The sequence below is a fragment of the Ostrea edulis genome, chromosome 10, assembly GCF_947568905.1.
Source record: "Ostrea edulis chromosome 10, xbOstEdul1.1, whole genome shotgun sequence".
NCBI lineage: Eukaryota > Metazoa > Mollusca > Bivalvia > Ostreida > Ostreidae > Ostrea > Ostrea edulis.
Window position 1 is genome coordinate 45,583,296 of NC_079173.1, and position 27,127 is coordinate 45,610,422.

Genomic DNA, 27,127 nt, shown 5'->3' on the forward strand with positions numbered 1-27,127 from the left:
AATGTATCAGAATAATTCTCTATATTATCTCTACACAAAACGTATCAGAAGAATTTTCTATATTATCTCTACACAAACTGTATCGAAATAATTCTCTATATTATCTCTCTACAAAATGTATCAAAATAATTCTCTATATTATCTCTCTACAGAATGTATCAGAATAATTCTCTATATTATCTCTACATAAAATGTATCAGAAGAATTCTCTATATGATCTCTACACAAACTATCGAAAGAATTCTCTATATTATCTCTCTACAAAATGTATCAGAATAATTCTCTATATTATCTCTACACAAAACGTATCAGAAGAATTTTCTATATTATCTCTACACAAACTGTATCGAAAGAATTCTCTATATTATCTCTCTACAAAATGTATCAAAATAATTCTCTATATTATCTCTAGTGATGAAACGATTGTCGCCGATGATCGATTGTCGGTCGTTCAGAGACCTACGATGCTACTAATCGATTACAAAATAAAAGTCGCCGACATCGTTGACCAAAAAAAAATCCGGAAATCACTTCAACTTTGTTCAAATTTTATTTTCTGTATGTCAAACCCGATCAAAAATAAGCAAACAAAATGGCGGGAGATATGAAGGACGGCAACAACAATGACATTCAACAGTCAAATAAAGGAGCCTATCTCTGATATCTTTGATACAATGAGATTATAGAGAAATTCCATCACTTGATATATTGGAATCCTGATTTATTTACCTGTGAATAAATGAAACAAAAAATAATTCAAATGTTGTTTCCATACATTTAATGATTCTGTTACATCTAATTTGAGGGGAAAACACTTAAATGCCAATTCCGATTATAATCGATTATTAATCGATTACTTGTGTCCGATTATTGCCGATAATCGATTATGGTTTTTGGTCCGATTGCCCATCACTAATTATCTCTCTACAAAATGTATCAGAATAATTCTCTATATTATCTCTACACAAAATATATCAGGATAATTCTCTATATTATCTCTACACAAAATGTATCAGAAGAACTCTCTATAGCATATCTTGCTTTCCTACAGGTGAGAAGACTTGGATGAATTGACATCACAGAGAAGGAAGACCGGAAGCCATTGTTATATGGTGGTACAATGTATCAGCTGTTCTATCACTTCATACATATCGAGATTGCAGATAAGATATTACCTCATCAGAATTCATAACTTGAGCAATATGTTCTCTTTGACATTCAATTTTATTACTGATAACCCTGTTACTGTAAATTCATTCATCTTCCTCCAAAGATGTACAAATGTTAAATTCTTCATTGCTATTTTAGCTCACCTGAGTCGATGGCGAGTTTTTCTGATCAAAATGTGTCCGTTGTCCATCGTCGTTGTTTGCATTCTCCTCATCATAAACTTTCCTCATTTTCATATTCTTTTCCAGAACCACTGGGCAAATTTCAACCAAACTTGGCACAGAGCACCTTTGGGTGAAGGGGATTTATATTTTTAAAATGAAGGGCCGTGCCCCTTCAAAAATGCAAAAATATGATGGGTAATTTTAAAATCTTCTCAAGAACCACTGGGCCTGAAGAAATAAAATTCATATGAAAGCCTATTGACATATTAAAATTTGTTAAATGTGTGCCTCCCCCCCACCCTCCCCAGGGATAGCATGGTGCACAAAACGGGATGAAAAAAAATACATGCAAATATATAGGGAAATTTTTTAATGTCTTCTGAAGAGGCACTGATCAGAAAAGTACAGATTTACATCAAAGGTTTCTGATATAGTGCAGATTAAAATTTGTTAAAATCATAGCCCCGAGGGGTTGGATGGGTCCACAATAGGGGGTAAAAGTTTCACATACAAATATAATTCGGATATTTTTGAAGATCTTCTGAAGAACAACCGTACCAGATATGTTTATGTTTACATGAAAGTTTCCGGACATAGTGCAGATTGAAGTTTGTAAAAATCATGGCCCCTGGGTGTAGGGTGGGGCCACAATATGGGAACAACGATTTACGTGGGGAAAAAATGGACAAATCTTCTAAAGAACCACTGAGCAAAAAAAGTTTCCAAAACATTTCTTTTAGTGATGTAACCAGTGAAAATAGACTTTTCTTCTATTCTTCTAGCTGCCAACCCCCCCCCCCCCCCCTCCACTGCAGGGGATCAAAGTTTTGAATACAAATATACACTGGACCAGAAAAGTTTACATTTACATGTAAGCTTTCTGACATAGCACTGATTCAAAATCTCCCAGGGGCTGGGGTGGGTTAAGGTAGGAGCCACAATAGGGATTAAAGTTTTACATTCGAATATGTAGGGGAAATCATTCTGAGAATTTCACTTTTTAAATGGCATAAATAGTAGGTTTATCTCTTTTTGATGCGGCATAAACCTGTAGCATTTGGCATACACCTGACCAAAACTCCTTGCAGGGAATGCACCACATTTCTCTCCCCTCAAAATTCAACCATACTTTTCTGTTCAGCCACTGTGGTTTGAATTCACGTTTTTTTTGTTTTTTGTTTTTTTTTCATATAGCTTGCGTTTTTCTTGTTCTGATTTTTTTGTTTGTTTGACACCATTTGGTTTAATAACGGGCTTTGTGCCATCAAAATATTTTAACTGATTTGTTGACCTTCACCTCAAATTATATTTGCTAAGTCAGATGTATATTATTTTCTTTTAACATTCTTGCAATATTTGAATATTTCCGAAATAAAGAAAAAAGGACAACTCTTGTTATATTGTTAGGGAAAATTTCAATTTAAAAATCGATCCCAATAAAATTCATCAATGCAGATAAAAAAAAAACATCGACATTTAAAGACATTCGAATCATACACTGAACAATTTGTCTAGAACACGTCATAATCTTCAAACCACTTACACACTAATATGTCGTATATTTTAAAATCAATGGGAGCACAGCGATTTTTTTCTACCCACTGGTACTGGTACCGGTACCCGTTCAGTTGGGAAAAATAGCGTCAAAATGGAACAAATTGGGAATTTTCTAACAATGTATCGGCAAATGATTTCAACTAAAAGAAAAGAAAAAAGAGAACAAAACAAGAAGTAATCATGTCTTTACAAACTTTTTTACGCTAATATTTGCTGTTGTGAGATATAAGGAATCATCATAGGCTCATTTTAGAATTGTCGTAGTTCTACAAAACACGCGCACTGCCATGATCTGTACTTTCGATTTAATACCGGAAGTGGACATTTTAGTTAACTTGTACAACGTTTCAGACTAAGTAAATTACGATTTTTCGGCAAGTGAATTGGGAAATTTTAGTCTCAAAATTGGGAAAAAGCAATGTTTTTTGGCATTGGGAATGGTACCGTTTATCGGTACCAGTTATATAAGGAAAAAAATCGCTGGAGCACAATCCAGGTCCCAAAATAGATTTTGACGATTGTAAGGGAAAATATTTATTTTAAGTGCATTATCACACACGTACCATAATCATTTCTTTGTTTCTTGGAATTTGGCATCTAGACAATTCGGGATATCTTATTTGCACATGACATGGTACAACCTCATTTGGAATAGCCGCAGTGTATCGGTTAAATTCTGAGACTGGAAAATCTTTAAATATGGGTTAAGGTGACTCGGGTGAGCAATGTGGCTCATGGACCTCTTGTTTTAAATATCCTACAGTTGCCATATCACTGCATAGATGAATTCAATACTTTAGTTTTTCCACAGGTGATAGCAGTTAGATTTATCAACACCACAAGATAACAGCTAGATATACCAACATCACAAGGAGAGAAGAATGGAAGACATGTGGTGGTAACAATAGTAACATTGATAGATAGGAACTGATGTTGTTTAGGATAGGTTTATCCTCAAATCAAACTAAAAGCCCAGCTGAAGTTTGTTTTTTTTTAATCAAGAGTTTTAGGTCATCTGAGTCTTTCAGGTGACCTAATACCATTGGTCATCGTCCGTCGTCGTGTGTCGTCCGTTACCAAATTTACATTTTAACTTCTTGAAAACTACACTGCTAAATGTTACCATTTTTGGTGTGGAACATCTTTAGGATCAAAGGAAAATAAATAATTGACTGTAAAATCTATGACCTTGCCACTACTGGGGCCTCATGGATGCATGGGGCCAAATATTCTTTATGAGACTATATATGAAAAATCATCTTCTCTACTCCCACAGATGTGGGATAAAAACTAAATGCATAATTATGATATCCATAAAGCCTGAAATGTGTGGAGAAAACCATTGCAGTTGATGAAATCTTCAAAAATCTTCCTGTTTACTCCTAGAAATGAAAGAGTCAAACTATTTAGCATGATTATGATATATACATGTTATAAGCAATATGAGTCCTCAGCGATTTTTTTCTACCCACTGGTACTGGTACCCATTCAGTTGGGAAAAATAGCATCAAAATCGAACAAATTGGGAATTTTCTACCAAAGTATCGGCATATGATTTCAACTAAAAGAAAAGAAAAAAGTCATCTCTTTACAAACTTTTTTACGCTAATATTTGCTGTTGTGAGACATAAGGAATTGTCGTAGGCTCGTTTTAGAATTGTCGTAGCTCTACAAAACGCGCTCACTGTCATGATCTGTACTTTCGATTTAATACCGGAAGTTTTAGTTAACTTGTACAACGTTTCAGACTAAGTAAATATTACGATGCCAGCGGCCGGTCTATTTTTCGGCATGTAAATTGGGAATTTTTAGTCTCAAAATTGGGAAAAATCAATGGTTTTTGGCATTGGGAATGGTACCGTTTATTGGTACCAGTTATATAAGGAAAAAAATTGCTGGTCCTTTATTATAACTGTGAGTTGATAACCCTTGGGATCTGGAAATCGTCTATCAAAATACCTTAGTGTTCTTTACTTTTGGACAGAAACCGTCAAATGGTTGATATAATTTAAAACTTGTGTAATGCGATAACACTTACTGAAAAATAAAACTTATTGAAAACGCATTTTTTAAAAAAGATCCTTACTCCTGAACTTCAATAGGGCAAACTGCTTGCATAATAACTTTTAGTTATATCAATATATCTATACCTATAGCAAGCAACTAGCCCTGATCACCTTTAGCGAACTATTAGTTATACATATGTAATTACTCATAACGAGCATCTAGTTATAATTAACTAAAGAAAACAACTAGCCATTGTAATTACCTAAAACAAACAACTCGCCATCATTACCTATAACGAGCAACTCGCCATTATAATTACCTATAGCGAGCAACTAGCCATCATTACCTATAACGAACAACTAGTCATCATTACCTATAGCGAGTAACTAGCCATCTTTACCTATAGCGAGCAACTAGCCATCTTTACCTATAGCGAGCAACTAGCAATCATTACCTATAACGAACAACTAGCCATCATTACCTATAACGAGCAACTAGCCATTATAATTACCTATAACAAGCGACAAGCCACAATTACATATAGCAAGCAACTCGCCATCATTACTTAGAGGAAGCAACTAGCCATTATAATTACCTATAGCAAGCAACTAGCCACAATTACATATAGCAAGCAACTCGCCATCATTACTTAGAGGAAGCAACTAGCCATTATAATTACCTATAGCAAGCAACTAGCCATCTTTACCTATAGCAAGCAACAAACCGTTAATTACCAATAGTGAGTAACAAGACATAATTACATATAGCGAGCAAATAGCCATCATTACCTATAGTAAGCAAGCAGCTACCAATACCTTTAGCGAGCAATTTGCAATCATTACTTACAGCAAGCAATTAGCCATAATTACCCCTACCAAGTAACTATCCACCATTACCTGTAGTGAGCAATAAACCATAATTATATATAGCGAGCAATTACACATCATTACCTAAAGCGAGCAAATAGCCATCATTACATATAACATGCAGCTAGTCATTATAGTTACCTATAGCGAGCAACTAGCCCTAACTACTAATAGTTCGCAACTAGCTTTGATTACCTATAAAGAGCAATTAGCCATCATTACTTACAGAATTCTTAGAAATATTCTCCTCTACACCCGAGCAAATAGAAAACATATTGTAGTTGTTAGTGTATAGCACCTGTAAACAAAATTATATAAAAATCGCCATGTCTGTCTGTCTACATGTCCATCTTCTGTCCTTCCCTATTAATCTGCATCAGGGAGACAACTTGTAATAATAACATTTAATGATCAGTCAACATATTTGAAATCATTCTGTTCCTCAAGATTGAAAATTGCAATCATTGAACCATCAATGTACAACACTTGCAACAGACATTTAAGGATTTCCTGTGCGATACTCAGGTGACCGTTTCTGTCCATCGGTCAGTAACCTAAATGTTGAACTTTAATGGATTGATATATCAGTAGTTATAGTTTTTTCTAAGAAACTGTTTCAATAAGATTAATGAGAATTTATCACCACGTTGATATTGTGATTTCTTGATTTTTTACAGGTTCATACTGGACTTTCATGAGGTCTTGCAGAACTGAGAAAAGGAAGTCGACGTCAAAGTGGTAATGTTCCTATCACACATAAAGTGGTAATGTTCCTATCACACATAAAGTGGTAATGTTCCTATCACACATAAAGTGGTAATGTTCCTATCACACATAAAGTGGTAATGTTCCTATCACACATAAAGTGGTAACGTTCCTATCACACATAAAGTGGTAACGTTCCTATCACACATAAAGTGGTAATGTTCCTATCACACATAAAGTGGTAATGTTCCTATCACACATAAAGTGAAAATGTTCCTATCACACATAAAGTGGTAATGTTCCTATCACACATAAAGTGGTAATGTTCCTATCACACCTACATGTAGTTTTATCCTGGGATTCTGGTCTGTCTGTCTGTCTGCAACTTTAATTTGATCTGATCCTCTGAATTTTACAAGATATAGATTTTATACTTGAAAAACTAAAAAGTCAAAGTGATTTAACTGATTAAGTTCAAGGCCATTATTCAAAATCCGAGTCAAATTTGCTAATAGCATACATGGTTGTGTAAGGGTAGTCTTAGTGCATTGTTGTTTCAGTTCCATTGCTCTAAGCTGACGAGTCACTTTAAGATATAATTTTCATTTTGATGTTACAAGAAGGTATGAATTGCGATATTTCACATCAGCATTCTTCATGAAGCATTCTACAGTGTTTTATGAATGGTATATGCTGACGTGAAGTGTTGCAGTTCATACCCTCATGTATTTTCAAAAATGAAAGTTATTTTAGCTCATCTGAGCTGATTGCTCATTGATCTCTTCTGATCACGTTTTGTCTGGTATTTGTCTATCTGCGTGCTGCCTGTCCATCCAGCCCTAAAATTTTAATATTTTTTACTTCTTTGGAATCACTAAGCCAATTTCATATAAACTTGTCATAAAGCATCCTTGGAAGAAGGAAATATACATTAAGGACCATGTCCATTTCAAAGGGGAGATAATTAACAAAAGGCAAAGATAGGTTAAGTTCATTTTAAAAAATTTCCTTTTAGAACCACTGGGCCATAAGAGTTTAAATTTACATGAAATCTCCATGACATAGTGTAGATTCAAGTTTATTCAAATCAAAGGGGATAAGAATAGGGCCACAATAGGAATCATAGTTTTACATAAAAATGTATAGGTAGGAAGGGAACAATCTTTAATAACCTTGTTTTCAAGAGCCACTTGGCCAGAAAAGTAGAAATTTACATGAAGGCTTTATGAAATCAAGCAGATTTTATTTTGTTTAAACCATTGTGGGGCTACACTGGGTTAGGCTTGTTTTAAGGGGTATTGTGAGGGCACACTGGGTTAGTCATGTTTTAAGGGGTATTGTGGGGCTACACTGGCTTTGTCATGTTTTAAGGGGTATTGTGGGACTACACTGGATTAGTCATGTTTTAAGAGGTATTGTGGGACTAGACTGAGTTAGTCATGTTTCGAGGGGTATTGTGGGACTGCACTTGGTTAGTGATGTTTTAAGGGGTATTGTGGGGTTACACTGGGTTAGTCATGTTTTAAAGGGTATTGTGGGGCTACACTGGGTTAGTCATGTTTTAAGCCATATTGTGGGGGTACACTGGGTTAGTCATGTTTTAAGGGGTATTGTGGGGATACACTGGATTAGTCATGTTTTAAGGGGTATTGTGAGGGCACACTGGATTAGTCGTGTTTTATGGGGTATTGTGGAGCTACGCTGGATTAGTCATGTTTAAGGGGTATTGTGGGGCTACACTGAGTTAGTCATGTTTTTAGGGGTATTTTCGGACTACACTGGGTTAGTCATGTTTTAAGGGGTATTGTGGGGCTACGCTGGATTAGTCATGTTTAAGGGTTATTGTGGGACTACACAGACTTAGTCATGTTTTTAGTGGTATTTTCGGGCTACATTGAGTTAGTCATGTTTTAAGGGGTATTGTGGAGCTACACTGGATTAGTCATAGTTAAGGGGTATTGCGGGGCTACACTGGATTAGTCATGTTTTAAGGGGTATTGCGGGGGTACACTGAGTTGGTCATGAATTAAGGGTATTGTGGGGCTACACTGGGTTAGTCATGTTTTAAAGGGTATTGTGGGACTACACTGGGTTAGTCATGTTTTAAGCGATCTTATGGGGGTACACTGGGCTAGTCATGTTTTAAGGGGTATTGTAGGGCTACACTGGATTAGTCATGTTTTAAGGGGTATTGTGAGGGCACACTGGATTAGTCATGTTTTAAGGGATATTGTGGGGTTACACTGGGTTAGCCATGTTTTAAGGGGTATTGTTGGGGTACACTGGGTTATTCATGTTTTAAGGGGTATTTTAGGGCTACACTGGGTTTGCCATGTGTTAAGGGGTATTGTGGGGCTACACTGGGTTAGTCATGTTTAAGGGTTTTTGTGGGGCTACACTGACTTAGTCATGTTTTTAGGGGTATTTTCGGGCTACACTGGGTTAGTCATGTTTTAAGGGGTATTGTGGGGCTACACTGGATTAGTCATATTTAAGGGGTATTATGGGGCTACACTGGATTAGTCATGTTTTAAGGGGTATTGCGGGACTACACTGGGTTAGTAATGTTTTAAGGGGTATTGTGGGGGTACACTAAATTCGTGATGTTTTAAGGGTATTGTGGGGCAACACTGGATTAGTCATGTTTTAAGGGGTGTTGTGGGACTACACTGAGTTGGCCATGTTTTAAAGGGTTTTGTGGGACTACACTGGGTTAGTCATGTTTTAAGCGGTATTTTGGGACCACTGCAATAGTCGATGTTTTAAAGGGTATTGTGGGGCTACACTGGGTTAGTGATGTTTTAAGGGGTATTGTGGGGTTACACTGGGTTAGCCAAGTTTTAAGACATATTGTTGGGCTACACTTGGTTACCCTTGTCTTAAGGGATTTTGTTGGGGTACACTGGGTTAGTCATGTTTTAAGGGGTATTGTGTGGCTATACTGGGTTAGTCATGTTTTAAGGGGTATTTTGGGGCTATACTGGATTAGTCATGTTTTAAGGGGTATTTTGGGGGTACACTGGGATGGTCATCTTCTATGGGGTATTGAGGGGCTACACTGGATCGGTCATGTTTTAAGGGATATTGGGGGGCTACACTGAGTTGGCCATAATTTAAAGGGTATTGTTGGAATACACTGTTTTAGTCATGTTTTAAGCGGTATTATGGGGCTACACTGGGTTAGTAATGTTTTAAGGGGTATTATGGGGCTACACTGGGTTTGTCATGTTTTAAAGGGTTTTGTGGAGTTACACTGGGTTAGCCAAGTTTTAAGGGATATTGTTGGGCTACACTTGGTTACCCTTGTTTTAAGGGATTTTGTGGGGGTACACTGGGTTAGTCATGTTTTAAGGGTTATTGTGCGGTTACACTGAGTTTGCCATGTTTTAAAGGTTATTGTTGGACAACACTGGGTTAGACATGTTTTAAGCGGTATTGCAGGGCTACACTGGATTAGTCATATTTAAGGGGTATTGTGGGACTACACTGCAATAATCGATGTTTTAAGGGGTATTGTGGGGCTACACTGGGTCTGTAATGATTTAAGGGGTATTTTGGGGGTACACTGGGTTGGTCATCTTCTATGGGGTATTGTGGGGCTACACTGGATTGGTCATGTTTTAAGGGGTATTGTGGGGCTACACTGAGTTGGCCATGTTTTAAAGGATATGGTGGGAGTAAACTGGATTAGTCATGTTTTAAGTGGTATTGTGGGGCTATACTGGGTTAGTCATGTTTTAAGAGGTATTGTGGGGGTACACTGGGTTGGTCATCTTCTATGGGGTATTGTGGGGCTACACTGGATTGGTCATGTTTTAAGGGGTATTGTGGGGCTACACTGAGTTGACCATGTTTTAAAGGTTATTGTTGGACTACACTGGGTTAGTCATGTTTTAAGCGGTATTTAGGGACTACACTGCAATAGTTGATGTTTTAAGGGGTGTTGTGGGGCTACACTGGGTTAGTAATGTTTTAAGGGGGTATTGTGGGGCTACACTGGGTTTGTCATGTTCAAGGGGTATTTTGGGGTTACACTGGGTTAGCCAAGTTTTAAGGGATATTGCCGGGCTACACTTGGTTACCCTTGTTTTAAGATAATTTGTGGGGGTACACTGGTTTAGTCATGTTTTAAGGGTAATTGCGGCGCTACACTGGATAAGTCATGTTTTAAGGGGTATTGTGGGGTATACTAGGTTAGTCATGTTTTAAGGGGTATTGTGGGGGTACACTGGGTTGGTCATCTTCTATAGGGGATTGTGGGGCTACACTGGACTGGTCATGTTTTAAGGGGTATTGTGGGGCTACACTGAGTTGGCCATGTCATAAAGGGTATAGTGGGACTACATTGGGTTAGTCATGTTTTAAGGGGTATTGTGGGGCTACACTGGAATAGTCATGTTTTAAAGGGTAATATGGGGCTACATTGTTTTAGTCATGTTTAAGGGGTATTTTGGGGTTACACTGGGTTAGCCAAGTTTTAAGGGATATTGCCAGGCTACACTTGGTTACCCTTGTTTTAAGGGAATTTGTAGGAGTACACTGGTTTAGTCATGTTTTAAGGGGTATTGCGGCGCTACACTGGATAAGTCATGTTTTAAGGGGTATTGTGGGGGTACACTGGGTTAGTCATGTTTTAAGGGGTATTGTGGGGCTACACTGGATTAGTCATGTTTTAAGGGGTATTGTGAGGGCACACTGGGTTAGTCATGTTTTAAGGGGTATTGTGGGGCTACACTGGCTTTGTCATGTGTTAATGGGTATTATGGGGCTACACAGGGTTAGTCATGTTTTAAGGGGTATTGTGGAGCTACACTGGATTAGTCATGTTTTAAGACGTATTGTGGGACTAGACTGAGTTACTCATATTTCGAGGTGTATTGTGGGACTGCACTTGGTTAGTGATTTTTAAGGGGTATTGTGGGGCTACACTGGATTAGTCATGTTTTGAAGGGTATTGTGGGGTTACACTGGGTTAGCCATGTGTTAAAGAGTATTGTGGGACTACACTGGATTAGTCATGTTTTAGGGGGTATTGTGGGGCTCCGCTGGATTAGTCATGTTTAAGGTTTATTTTGGGGCTACACTGGTTTAGTCATGTTTTAAGGGGTATTGCAGGGCAACACTGGATTAGTCATGTTTTAAGGGATATTGTCGGGTTACACTGGGTTAGTCATGTTTTAAAGGGTATTGTGGGGGTTCACTGGGTTGGTCATCTTTTAAGGGGTGTTGTGGGGCTACACTGGATTAGTCATGTTTTAAGCGGTATTTTGGGACTGCACTGCAATAATCGATGTTTTAAGGGGTATTGTGGGGCTACACTGGGTTAGTAATGTTTTAAAGGGTATTTTGGGGGTACACTGGGTTGGTCATCTTCTATGGGGTATTGTGGGGCTACACTGGATTGGTCATGTTTTAAGGGGTATTATGGGGCTACACTGAGTTGGCCATGTTTTAAAGGATATGGTGGGAGTACACTGGATTAGTCATGTTTTAAGTGGTATTGTGGGGCTATACTGGGTTAATCATGTTTGAAGAGGTATTTTGGGGGTACACTGGGTTGGTCATCTTCTATTGGGTATTGTGGGGCTACACTGGATTGGTCATGTTTTAAGGGGTATTGTGGGGCTACACTGAGTTGACCATGTTTTAAAGGTTATTGTTGGACTACACTGGGTTAGTCATGTTTTAAGCGGTATTTAGGGACTACACTGCAATAGTTGATGTTTTAAGGGGTGTTGTGGGGCTACACTGGGTTAGTAATGTTTTAAAGGGGTATTGTGGGGCTACACTGGGTTTGTCATGTTTAATGGGTATTTTGGGGTTACACTGGGTTAGCCAAGTTTTAAGGGATATTGCCGGGCTACACTTGGTTACCCTTGTTTTAAGGGAATTTGTGGGGGTACACTGGTTTAGTCATGTTTTAAGGGTAATTGCGGCGCTACACTGGATAAGTCATGTTTTAAGGGGTATTGTGGGGTATACTAGGTTAGTCATGTTTTAAGGGGTATTGTGGGGGTACACTGGGTTGGTCATCTTCTATAGGGGATTGTGGGGCTACACTGTTTTAGTCATGTTTTAAGGGATATTCTGGAGCTACACTGGGTCAGTCATGTTTTAGGGGTATTTTTGGGCTACACTGGATTAATAATGTTTTAAAGGGTATTGTGGGTGCACACTTGGTTAATAATGTTTAAGGGGTATTGTGGCGCTACACTGAGTATGTCATGTTTTAAGGGGTATTGTGGGGTTACACTGGGTTAGCCAAGTTTTAAGGGATATTGTTGGGCTAAACTTGGTTACCTTTCTTTTAAGGGATTTTATGGGGTACACTGGGTTAGTCATGTTTTAAGGGTATTACGGAACTACACTGGGTTAATCATGTTTTAAGGGGTATTGTGAGGCTACACTGCGTTCGTCATGTTTTAAGGGTATTGTGGGGCTAGATTGGATTAGTCATGTTTTAAGGGGTGTTGTTGGACTACACTGGGTTCGTCATGTTTTTAAGGGTATTGTGGGGCTACACTGGATTAGTCATGTTTTAAGGGGTATTGTTGGGCTACACTGGATTAGCCTTGTTTTAAGGGGTATTGTGGGGCTACACTGGGTTAGTCATGTTTTAAGGCGGATTTTGGGGCTACACTGAATTAGTCATGTTTAAGTGGTATTGTGGGACTACACTGGGTTAGTCATGTTTTAAGGGGTATTGTGGGACTACACTGGATTAGTCATGTTTTAAGGGTATTATGAGACTACACTGGATTAGCCTTGTTTTAAGGGGTATTTTGGGGTACACTGGATTAGTCATGTTTTAAGGGGTATTGTGGGGCTACACTGGATTAATCATGTTTTAAGGGGTATTGTGGGGTTACAATTAAGGATTGAAGTATTACGTGCAGATATGAAGGGAGAATATATAAAATTGTTATTCTCAAGAAAAACAGCTCCATGATTAGTCATATTGATTTTCAAGCATCCCTACGTAGTGAAAATGCAGGTTGGTTCAAATCAGTCCCAGGTGCTCCCCCACCCCAAAGTATTGTGGGGAGACAATAGGGGATCAAAGTGTGACATAAGTGTTGATAGGGAATTTTTTTTTGAGATTATTCATCTCACCAACAGAAGAGTAATGAAGTCATGTTAATAGGCAATTATTTACACGCAGTTCAAATTCAAGTTTGTTCAAGTCAGGGGCTCTAATGGTAGGGTGGGACCACGATAGGAGATAAACGTTTTATATGAGAATATGCAGACACTTAATTTAAAGGAATTTTTTCAAGAGGAGCAGGGCCACATTAAATATATCTAAATGCAAATGCTCCCAAGTTGTGTTGATTCAATGTTCCCATTTCCCAGTGTGGGGGAGGGGGGGGGGGCATTGTTTTTTGTCCTGGATATAGGTCTCTGCATAATTCTAATTTAACTTTTGAATAGTGAGTTATAAGACCCCCATTTTTCATATTTCCATTCTTTGTGACAAGACCTTTTTATGGCAGAGTTTGTTTGTGACCTTGACCTTAGAGATTGGTCTCCTTTTCAGAAAACTCAAATGTTTCCTGAAGTTTCTCAGAAAAAAATCATGCTTGTTTTCTATATACATGTAGATATCCTTTGGCAAGACCTTAGAGAAAAACTGATTGTTAAGAAAACCTAACCTACTCAATATTTCCTAATATCAGTTAAGATAGAGCTTTCTTATTTTCTTCATACTTGTAGATATCGTATGGAAAGACGTTTCATTTCAAAGAATGATATCTGACTTTGTGACCTTAACTTTCTCCACAATAACAAGGTCATATTATCACATTATTTTTGTATTGCTATCGAGGCATCCCCATGTTGTGTGAATTCAAGTTGGTTTTGTCATGATCCTTTGGGGCTAAATTTGGGTCGACTATATGACAAAAAGGCTTAGAAGGAAACCCATAACAGCTTAACAACAACAGGGTCAGGGTGACTCAGGTGAGCGATGTGTGTCATGGTGCCTCTTGTTTATGCAGAAAAGGGGTCAATTAAAATTATTCAGTAAATTACGTAGATCTATTTAAATGTATTAATTACAGGATGGGAATGTTTATATCCAAAATGATGTAACTCTTGTAATATGTATTATGTAAAAATGAATGTAAATTCAATGATTGCTACTTTCCAGTTTCTCTAGCTTTATACTGTATGTTTGATTTCAGATTGTATTCCTAAAGACCCCGACTCTCCACATCATGGACACACTAGGACTCAGCACTCAGCTAAAAGTACGACAATGTTCTCAATGTCAGAGGGACACTGAATTTTACTGTAACACATGTAAACGTGATCTGTGTTTACATTGTAAAAAGAAACATGTTACAGAAAATAACACCAAATATCACAATGTAGTGTTCTATATAACTCGTCATACCGAGAGGAGTTTTACCACACAGTGTAAACTACGACAGTGTTCTCAATGTCAGGGGGACACTGAGTTCTACTGCAACACATGTAAACGTGATCTGTGTTTACAGTGTAAAGAGAAACATGTCAATGATCTAGATACCATATACCATGATGTTGTGATTTACCGTGAGAAGTTTAATTGTTTCCCTTTACGAAAGACTTGTGTCAGACATCCAAAGAGAAAATACAGAATGTTCTGTGATCAGTGTAACTATTCCGTGTGTAAGCGCTGTACAGACCACAGAACACACACGTTGGTGGATCTTAGAACAGCCTATCAAACAAAGCGACAACAACACAGAGAAATCATTGACAACATCAGAAGTGAGACTCTCTATAACTGTCGTGTTCTCCTGGCAGGAATCCAAACTGATATCCAAACTTGTCCCCCACAAATCTGTCACCGTCAATCACAGATGTCAACAAAAGCCCAGAGACTGAAGGATATGATTGACACTGTGGTATGTGATGTTGAAACAAGATACCGAGGTTTATTGATTGATAGAATACAACAACAGAAGAGAAAAATGAACAGACAACTTGTTCACCTACAGAACTATGAAGACAGATATGAACAATCAGCAAACAGAGCGGTACAATTCCTCTTGTTTATAAAGACCAGTCGTGTCCCCCAGATAAAGAACAGTCCTAGTCAGTTATTGAGTGTCATCACAGAAATCCAAATGACAACAGGAAAACGACAAGTAGGAATAGACGAGTGTGTAAAACTGATGTCCACACCTGTATTACACACGTCTGTCTGTGTGACAGGTGTTAGTCACGGTGTGTATCACATATCTCGTGTGATGTCAGAACGGGTCTGGGTCTCTGATGATTATAACAATCTCATCTTGACAGACACAACAGGAGACACTATACACCGTGTGACAGATATAGGATGGTATAGAGGACACACAGTGAACAGTTCTAGTGAACTGATTTATATAGACAGTAAACTTAACATCAACAAACTGTGTACAGACAATAAAACAGTCACCAGACTGATACAGAGAACATCACCATGGAGACCACAGTGTGTGTACTGCTCCCCGTCCACTGGAGATATGTTGGTGGGGATGGATAACACTGATACAAAGACAGGCAAGGTAACCCGGTACAACAGTAGTGCTCAACACATCCTGACCATAGAACACGACAACACAGGTCACACTCTGTATAGTCGTCCTCTCTATATCAGAGAGAACAATAACGGTGATATCATTGTGTCTGACTACATTAATTCTAACCGTGGTGTTGTAGTGGTGACAGAGCGCGGGGGCAGACATCGATTCTCCTACACAGGACCTCCATCAGGATCATCACTACGACCATGGGGAATCTGTACAGACGCGCTGTCACACATCCTGGTGTGTGATGTTAACACCGACACAGTACAGATGATTGACAAGGACGGTCACTTCCTGTCTCTGTTACTGACACCACACGGGATAAACATACCATACAGCCTGAACTATGATGATAAAACTCACCTTCTCTGGGTCGGATCATGGTACACCAACACAGTGTCTGTATATAGATATCTACAGAGGAGGTACTCTCTGACTGGTAAGTACTAGTAGTACTGTAGTTTATTGTACTATATCAGTCAATATAAAAACACATGTTAATTACAGTGTGGGATATGATTAGATGCATTGTTTAGTTTTAATTACAGTGTGGGTTATAATTAGAGGTAGTGTTTAGTTTTAATTACAGTGTGGGTTATAATTAGAGGTAGTGTTTAGTTTTATAATTACAGTGTGGGTTATAATTAGAGGTAGTGTTTAGTTTTAATTACAGTGTGGGTTATAATTAGAGCTAGTGTTTAGTTTTAATTACAGTGTGGGTTATAATTAGAGGTAGTGTTTAGTTTTATAATTACAGTGTGTGTTATAAATAGATGCAGTGTTTAGTTGTAATTACAGTGAATGTTATAATTAGAGGTAGTGTTTAGTTTTAATTACAGTGAGGGTTATAATTAGAGGTAGTGTTTAGTTTTAATTACAGTGTGAGTTATAAATAGAGCTAGTGTTTAGTTTTAATTACAGTGTATGTTATAATTAGAGGTAGTGTTTAGTTTTAATTACAGATTGTGTTATAATTAGAGGTAGTGTTTAGTTTTAATTACAGTGTGGGTTATAATTAGAGGTAGTGTTTAGTTTTAATTACAGTGTGGGTTATAATTAGAGGTAGTGTTTAGTTTTGTAATTACGGTGTGGGTTATAAATAGAAGTATAGTGTTTAGTTTTAATTACAGTGTGGATTATAATTGGTGGTAGTGTTTAGTTTTAATTACAGTGTGGGTTATAATTAGAGGTAGTGTTTAGTTTTAATTACTGTGTGGGTTATAATTAGAGGTAGTGTTTAATTTTAATTACAGTTTGTGTTATAATTAGAGATAGTGTTTAGTTTTAATTACAGTGTGAGCTGTAATTAGACATAGTGATTAATATTAATTACAGTGTGGGTTATAAATTTATAGAGGTAGTGTTTAGTTTTAATTACAGATTGTGTTATAATTAGAGGTAATGTTTAGTGTTAATTACAATGTGTGCTGTAATTAGAGGTAATGTTTAATTTTCATTAATGTGTTATAATTAGAAGTAGTGTTTAGTTTTAATTACAGTGTGGGTTAAAATTAGAAGTAGTGATTAGTTTTAATTACAGTGCAGGATATAAATAGTGGTAATTAATGTTCAGTTTTAATTACAATGTGTTTTAATTGTAGGTTGTGCTCAGTTTTAATTAGAGGGTGGGTTATAATTAAATTTAGTGTTTAATTTTATTTACAGTGTGGTTTACAATCAGAGTTACTTTTAATCATGCTCCCAGAAAAATTCCAGGATCATTGTTTAGAATTCTTTGTTTTCTTCAGCTAAATTTATGAATTTAAGAATGATAAAAATCATTATTTTTCACAGCTGCCAAGAATGTAAATATCAGTGATATCAACACAGCTCTGGCTTGTGACATGTTGTATATTTCTGTAAAATGTGTATTTCTATAAAATATTGTGTATTTCTGTAAAATGTTGTGTATTTCTGTAGAATGGCGTTAATTTCTGCAGCAGGTGTGGACAAAATCTACATTGTGTACTGTTTGACATTTAACATGTACATTACACCCAGTCTCTGTGTTGAATAGGTCTCATGATTTTAGGGGTTCTATAGCTTACAGATCTGATTAATGAGTAAATTCACAGATTTTGATGAATGCCCCCCCCTCCCCCCTCCAAAAACACTGATTGTTGTCAAATACTAATGTTAGAGTGTTCCTACTGGTTATTTCAAAATGAAAGTGTTCATGTGACTTTAAATGTAGATTTATCAAAGATTTGTGCCACTTGCATTAGAAATTGTGTAATCAAGTATGGTGCTTGAAACAAGATTTCTTATTGATCTCTTGATTTTGCCCCTTATATATATATATATATATATATATATATATATATATATATATATATATATAGGGAAAATCATTAAAAATCTTCTTCTCAGAAATCACTGGGCCAGAAAAGTTTATATTCACATGAAAGCTTCCTGACATATATAGTCCAGATTCAAATTTTGGAAAATAAATCATGTCCATGGGAGTAGGTTGGGGCTACAATAGTAGGGCTGCAACGGGTACCCAAAATTACCAAAAACCGTGCGGGTTGTGTTGTTTGGGTTGGGTTCGGTTCCATTTTACTGTATTTCGGTTCGGGTTTGGTTTTTAAAATAAAATCAATATTAGAAATCCTTTGAAACAAAATGTCGTCAAAATCCTAAAGGTGGCTATACTTTGACCAATGGTCAAATGATGGCATTTTGGACAGAACTATAAACAATTACAGTATGTAAGATATGTCAAACGCATTGAAAATACGCCACAGGTTCGACATCGTCAATGACAAAACATAAACAACATGGAATTGAAACGAGAAGAAGTGGCAATGTTGTGTCTCGTACCATGGATGTCGAGTCTAAACCTCAGTCCACGTCCCCGAGTAATTATTGTGTTAAAACAAGTTATGTAAACCTAAACTGATATATCCGAATCTGAATTTAAAAATTTAGAACCGACCCGACCTAATTTTTTTTTTATATATGACAGCCCTACACAATAGGGATCAAAGTTTTACATGCAAATATATAGGAAAAAATCTTTAAATATGAGCCAATGTGAGTCCGGTAAGCCATGCTGCCCATGGGCCTCTTGTTCTTCACCAGATCAAAATCTGACTTTTGTTAGCATTTTTTTAGCTTTAAAGGTTGATGTCAACTGTAGACAATGTTCTTTAGTTAAAGTCATTTAAATTTTCGAATTGTTGTGAAATCGGGAAGTAATGTTCCAAAGAAAATTGTATACTTATATTACAGGGATAGTGAGTTACGACTTGATTTCAACATGGAGATGTTTTGTTTGTTATCAGCTTTTGTGGTTTACTTTAAGTGTTAATTTGCCTTTCTATTTAGTTTTCATTTTTATGTAGAAATTATCTCGTCCTGATACAGGGAGAGGTCTACCCGAGAATTTGAGAATTTACTGTTGTTCGTGCCGTTGGTCATTTTTGTGCATTTTATATCCCTATTCATTTGACCTACTATTCGATCCGACACTTTGGATGTTGGGTGTTGTTGGTTTTGGTGTATTTTGTGAATATGAAGGTAAAACTTGATATAACTAATTACGCATGCAATCAACATTTTTGACTTTTGATTTAATATAATGCCCTTGGTTCAACAATGATGAATCCTGAATTTTCCAGTTAGATACATTGTCATCCCAATTTTTGTCACTAAGAAATTTGATTGCAAAGGGCAAAGGTCAACTAGAATACATTGTTAAGATTCATGTACAGCTAGTTATATATATGTAGCACTGTGCATTTGTAATGTAATAAGTGAGTACACTGGACCCAGGAGAATATGTCATGTGCTACAACATAAATCTTCTCAGGGTTAGGGTTAGGGTTAGGGTTATGGTTTCCGGGCTCTAAAGCGTTATCCTTTCCACCTACAGTCACCATATCATACATATGGACTACCCATGGAATGAAGATATTCCCTATCGATTTTGGTGTCAAAAGGTCAAAGGTCACGCGCACTGGACATTAAGGTAGCAATATGGTTTCCGGGCTCTAAGGCGTTATCCTTTCCACCTACAGTCACCATATCATACATATGGACTACCCATGGGATAAAGATGTTCCCTATCGATTTTCGGGTCAAAAGGTCAACGATCACGTGCACTGGACATCGAAGTAGCAATATGGTTCGGTTTGTCATGCCATTTGCTTTTTACACTCAGAAAAGAGGTAGTTTATACCTATTACCAACACCCTTTGGGAGATTGTGGTAAGCGGGGGGGGGGGGGGGGTATTCTTAGTGGGCATTGCTCACAGTACCTCTTGTTATACTAGAGTAGCGTGGATGTGAATTGAATTAAACTCCTACATGACCAATATGAATTGATGCACAGTAATGTTCTTTTGTTATACATCAAAAAGAAAAAGCTCCTGTCTGATCAAGTGACCAATGTGACTCATAGGCTTATGGCCTTGAATCCTGTCATGCCATGCAATGTGTGATGAATGTGATTACACGATTGAATTTAAATAATTGATCAATCGTTAATTACATTACAATTATCAATATAGAATTGATGTTGTCCGTGGTAGGTTGGGCCCACTTCTACAATTGATCAATCGTTAATTACATTACAATTATCAGTACAGAATTGATGTTGTCCGTGGTAGTCTGGGCCCACTTCTATAGGATTATATGCTTAACCTCTGCCTCGGTTATAGAGAAAATTCAATAAGATTGCTAGTGATCACTTTTCTTTTGAAGTATTGATACTTGGATGACCGAGTTGGCTTTTGATGTAGGATTTGTGATTGATTGATTACATTCTGTGTTTTGATACCTTTAGACTATCCAGGCAGAGGAAGAGGACAACAGAGAAGAATCTGACTCTGATGACGAGGACGCCAGAGAAGAATCTGACTCTGATGACGAGGACGCCAGAGAAGAATCTGACTCTGATGACGAGGACGCCAGGGGGAAATCTGACTCTGATGACGAGGACGCCAGGGGGAAATCTGACTCTGATGACGAGGACGCCAGGGGGAAATCTGACTCTGATGACGAGGACGCCAGAGAAGAATATAACTCTGATGACGAGGACGCCAGGGGAAAATCTTACCCTGATGATGAGGACGCCAGGGGAAAATCTGACTCTGATGACGTGGACGCCATGAGGAGAAGTTGATCCTAAAACATGTTGCCAGCGGTGTATCTTGGTGTAGGTGTAAAAATTAATGTGGTGTCACATAATCTTCAACATCAATTTCAAATTTTAATCTGTTTTTACGCGTAATGAAATGCAACATTTTTAACTCTTGTATATATATATATATATATATATATATATATATATATATATATATAAATGTAAATATTACCTCTTCAGAAAAGTGTTTCCTCGCAAATTTACAGAAATGACTTAATGATGTTATTTCATGTTTTACAGATGACATACGATTCCCAATACCATTCCTTCAGCCACTAAATCTGATCTACATTTCCTCATCTAGTGATGATGGACATTGATTACATTTCCTCATCTACTGATGGTGGACACTGCATGATTACATTTCTTCATCTAGTGATGGTGGACACTGATTATATTTCTTCATCTAGTGACGGTGGACATTGATTACATTTCTTCATCTACTGATGATGGACATTGATTACATTTCCTCATCTAGTGATGATGGACATTAATTATATTTCCTCATCTAGTGATGTCGGACACTGATTACATTTTCTCATCTATTGATGGTAGACATTGCTTACATTTCCTCATCTAGTGATGGTGGACACTGATTACATTTCCTCGTCTAGTGATGGTCGACACTGATTACATTTCCTCATCTACTGATGGTGGACACTGCATGATTACATTTCTTCATCTAGTGATGGTGGACACTGATTATATTTCTTCATCTAGTGACGGTGGACATTGATTACATTTCTTCATCTACTGATGATGGACATTGATTACATTTCCTCATCTAGTGATGATGGACATTAATTATATTTCCTCATCTAGTGATGTCGGACACTGATTACATTTTCTCATCTATTGATGGTAGACATTGCTTACATTTCCTCATCTAGTGATGGTGGACACTGATTACATTTCCTCGTCTAGTGATGGTCGACACTGATTACATTTCCTCATTTAGTGATGGTGGATACTGATTACATTTCCTCATCGAGTGATGGTGGATATTGATTACATTTCCTCATCTAGTGATGGTGGACACTCATTACATTTCCTCATCTAGTGATGGTGGACATTGATTACATTTCCTCATCTAGTGATGGTGAACATTGATTACATGTACTTTTCTAGTGATGGTGGACATTGATTACATTTCCTCATCTAGTGATAGTGGACATTGATTACATTTCCTCATTTAGTGATGGTGGACCTTAATTACATTTCCTCATCTAGTGATGGTGGACATTGATTACATTTTCATTTCAGCTCGATGTTATGTATGGTTATTATTAAGAAATATTAAATCATGTATTTCCATAGAATTTTTGTGTAATTTGTAAATTCATGACCAGATATTATAACTCACACTCTCGTTCGTTCTCTAATTATTCCTTATTTGAATGACAATTTTGATTTTTTTTTTTAAAATATGAAAATTGTGAAATCACAATCCCGCATGGTAAACAACGTATCCGTAAATCAAACAGTTCTTAGTTTTTTATTGACAAAAAATGATATCCCCTCATTTTGAATTTTTTAAAAAGCGTTGACCTTTCATATTATGATGTAATGCACTGAAATATATCATTCCACAAAAACATTACATTTCGCCAAAAAATAAAGAAAACATATACAAGTTTTCAGGGTGAAACTGTGATATAAAAATTAGGTCAAATGCTATGTGTTGATACTTTATTTTAGGACAATTAAGAAAGAACTTTTATCAATATATTGGTTTTTTGGTTAATAGGTCGTTAATATGAGAGCTGAGGGAACCGTAGCATACTACATGTATATCACAAGACGTCCATTGGCCACATCGCTCACCTGAATCATATTGGCACTGCTGAGATTCTTCATGATCAATTTTTGTAAAAATCATTATGTTCATGAAAAATATTACATGATTACGCTGCTGTTCTCTTGAGGTCAAGGTCAAAGATCATAGCATGAATCGTGCATTGTTTAACGTCCCGTTCAATATTTTTTTACTCAAATGGAGACGTGATGCCATCATTGCTGATGAATGACTGCACAATTTAGACCTATTTCGGCACGTGTGGCCTTAGCTGCAATAATGTAGCCCTATCCAATTTTTTTTTTAATTCTGACGTTTTCGGGATAGGGCTACAATTCCATAGGATCTCCGTAATGGTGCAAAATAATTTTATGAATAACCGATAATAAACTCTGTGTATTACTCCCAAATGTTGTTTACACCAAAATGAGTACCAACTTTGTGCTCGGGCATGTCTAATAAAGGTGTTTTTCATTAAATATAATGTACAGCATGCAAAATTCTTCGTCTCCTCCGCCATGCTTGTTATCGCGATATCTCGTAGGTGGATCTAATGAAAAGCCTAATCATTGACAATCAGCGCGAAAATGTAGTTACTCGAGCCACTTCGACAAAGAAAGGAAAATCATATTGTTGCAGAAAGAATTTACACTCTGCTGTTCGGTTTTAAACTTGATATTAAATTCAAACCTTTTCAATACCGACGAAATAGCTTTCGCCTCCATACTTTTCCATTGATGTAAATACTACCTTATATGGCATATGCAAATGATTTGACAACCGGAAGTTGAAACTTCAGTACATCAAACATGGCGCACAAATATGAATCGAGAAATTGGAATTTATCGAAATTGTTGAAAACGGTAGAACAGAGCCTCACAAATCTAAAGTTGCAGGTTGTAAATTTATATAATGACTAAGAAACATAGAATATCATTTTATTTACGTAAAGAAAGTCAGGAAATGTTTAGAATGAGCGCAAATGTTGCGGGAGTGAATCACTCCCGCATTTGCACCATTACGGAGATCCTAAGGAGTTGTAGCCCTCTCCCTAAGAAAAAAAAAAAAAAAAAAAAAAATCAGAGAGGGCTACATTATTGCAGCTAGTGTGGCCTTTGAGCAGGGAGGGATCTTTATCATGTCATACCTGCTGCGACACGGGACCTCGGTTTTTGTGGTCTCATCCGAAGGACCGCCCCATTTAGTCGCCTCTCACGATAAACAAGGGGGTACTGAGGACCTATTATAACCCGGATCCACACGGGATTATATATATAGTAAAATTGCACAAAATGTCCATAATATCGGTAATAAATAGAAAAAAATATATCCATCGATGACTAAGTACACATAACAAAAATAGCACAATGTACTAAGTTATGACATTGTAGTTGAGACGTCTTTTTGTCCAGCTTGTTACACCCTGAAGAGCCAAACTACACGGCGAAAGCGCTAAGTGTTATTTATTAGATGTGGATCATGTGTACTTAGCCATCATTGGATATATATATATATATATATATATATATATATATATATATATATATATATATATATATATACACATATATATATATATACCTTCTTTGTAATACATATTTGTAGCATATACAGTATATACCTGTATGATAATATACATTACACCACAATAGCAATGTGTATGTAGATTGGTGGGTGGGTGGGTATACAGAGTGTGAGCAGCGGAAAGTCTTGAGCTTGAATGACTGAGAAACAGAACTTGCTAATCATGCTCTACATAACCGGTTTTACTAGTATGGCACGCCTGAATCCCTTTACAAACTATAAATACCAACCAAGTGTTCCGCGTAACAGGTTAGATTCATCAACCTGCAATAAATATGTTTTCAAAGATATATCTATATGTAAAATAGCAAAGCCCTATCCGTATTGGTTCAAAAAATATATCCCAGATAAAAGTTTTTGAACAGTAGGTCAAAGTCCAAGGTCACAAGGTCAAAAGTCTTGGTGTCACAACAAAGTTTTCTTCATGAGGCATATGTATGTGAAATATTAAAACCCTGTCCCCCTTGATTTAAAATATATTTCCGGTTAAATTCTTAAAAAGTAGGTCAAAGTCCACAGTCAAGGTCACTTGGTCAACCGTCTTGGTACCGAGGAACTCTTCATGAAACATATATTGGTGAAATATCAAAACCTCACCTCCTTGGTTAAGAAAATGTAGTTTTTGAATAATGGGTCGCGGTCCAAGGTCACTTGGTCGAATTTTGGTATCACAACTAAGTTTCCTTCATGAGTCATCTATATTGTAAATATCAAAACCCGATCCCCTTGGTTCTAAAGATATAGCACAGGTTAAATTGTTTTCCTTAAAGTGTGAAACCGACACCGGGGTATGCCAATAGCTCTCTGGTCAGTCGTCCCGCCGAGTTAAAAAAAGTGTGTAACCTATTTAATTTCCTGTATTTTACTATATACTTGTTTCTATCGTAGCCCTATCCCCCCGGGGCCCCTGGTTTGAACAGACTTGAATTTGAACTGATGGAGATACTTGCGTACCGATATAACTACTCCTGGTACTGTTTGAGAAGATATTTCCGTAAGATGTTTCCGTAATATACATGCATTCCCATATTAAACTTCCTCCATCCTCTATCGTGGCCTGGTATATCACAATTTGAACTTTGAATATGCACTACCCGTGAATGCTTTTATGACTGATTATGGCCCTGTTGTAGATGATAATTTTTTTTAAAACAAGTTTCCTATATATTCCTATGTAAAACTTTGATCTTGTATTTTGACCATACTTTACACCTGGGTACAAAATTTGAGCAAACTTCAATCTGAACTATCTGGAAATGATTGTATTTCAATATGAGTAATAATAACCCTATTGATAATAATAAATAATAATACCATATTTATATAGCACCCTCTACATGCACTATGCACGCTCAAAGGTGCTTTACAATACACAAACTATCTTTCCTATATATCCACATTTGAAACTTTGGCCAAATTCGAGGTTAGCAAACTTACGTGTAATTTTCAATTTTTCTGTCAAAGTAGTTTTCGAGAAGAACATTTTAAGCACCACTGTATTTCTGTCTTTCTTCATTCTCTCCCAGTTGACGGGTACATGTACAGGACCCTTCATTTTAACAAACTTATCCCCCCTTCAGCTAAGGATTGATTGGTTGTATGTTGTTTAACGTCGCTCTGGAGAATTTTTCGCTCATATGGAACGTCTCTATTGACGGTGAAATGTTGCAAATTTTAGGCGTATGCTCGGCGCTTACGATATTTGAACAGGAAGGGATCTTTATCGTGCCACATCTGCTGTGCCTCTATTTTGGCGTATTCTTCGGAAGGACCGTCCCATTTAGTCGCCTCTCACGACACGCATGGGGTGCTGAGGATTTATTCTAACCCTGATATCCACAGGTGTGATTTATGACAAGTTTGATTGAAGTTGGCTCCGCGTTTTCCGATAGAGAGGTAAAAGTGAGAAGAAGAAAAAATGGTTTGGTGATATGATAAATTCATGATAGGATGTCTTATTCAGTTATTGTCAAACTCAGAGTAGGTGTAAATGTGATGCGGGTTCCGTCTCCTTGTCAAACTCAGATTAGCTGTAAGTGTGATGCGGGTTCCGTCTTCTTGTCAAACTCAGATGATTAGGTGTAAATGTGATGCGGGTTCCACCTCCTTGTCAAACTCAGATTAGCTGTAAGTGTGATGCGGGTTCCGCCTTCTTGTCAAACTCAGATGATTAGGTGTAAATGTGATGCGGGTTCCGTATCCTTGTCAAACTCAGATTAGCTGTAAGTGTGATGCGGGTTCCGTCTCCTTGTCAAACTCAGATTAGGTGCAAATGTGATGCGGGTTCCGTCTCCTTGTCAAACTCATATTAGGTGTAAGTGTGGAGTGGGTTCTGTCTTCAGCCTCGCCCTCCTCCCACGTACACAGAATCAAAGAATTAAGTTTATTTGACACCGTGAGTTATCCGAAACTGAAGCGCATGTTAGGAATTGACGGAAAAGGAATTGTAGAATCGGATGATTGTTTCCTGATGTTTTTGGTAAAACAAGCATGTATTGTAGCAAAGCCTAAAAAGGAGAGGGTATGTCCATCCCTTTAGGGGGAGGGGGGCAATAACCTTTATTTCCGAACAT

At 37.2% G+C, this 27,127-nt stretch overlaps 2 protein-coding genes across 9 annotated transcripts in view; both read left to right on the forward strand.

The window, feature by feature from the left end:
- LOC125648763 (E3 ubiquitin-protein ligase TRIM71-like) overlaps window positions 1–27,127 on the forward strand; it is a 157,135-nt gene that overhangs the window by 35,233 nt on the left and 94,775 nt on the right. For 2 of the 8 annotated variants that reach the window (XM_056151530.1, XM_056151528.1), the window contains exons 2-4: window positions 1,052–1,122; window positions 3,703–3,789; window positions 6,442–6,502. The gene's annotated coding sequence lies outside the window, so the exon portion shown is untranslated. Of the gene's footprint in view, window positions 1–1,051; window positions 3,790–5,351; window positions 6,503–27,127 lie in introns of those variants that run through there. The other 6 variants (XM_056151532.1, XM_056151527.1, XM_056151531.1 and 3 more) reach the window with 5 other exon arrangements.
- Window positions 6,394–22,494, forward strand: LOC130046559 (uncharacterized). Its single transcript, XM_056151559.1, has 4 exons — window positions 6,394–6,528; window positions 14,653–16,465; window positions 20,816–21,187; window positions 21,416–22,494. The coding sequence occupies exons 2-3, from the start codon at window positions 14,686–14,688 to the stop codon at window positions 20,854–20,856; spliced, it is 1,821 nt and encodes a 606-aa protein (XP_056007534.1). The 5' UTR covers window positions 6,394–6,528; window positions 14,653–14,685; the 3' UTR covers window positions 20,857–21,187; window positions 21,416–22,494.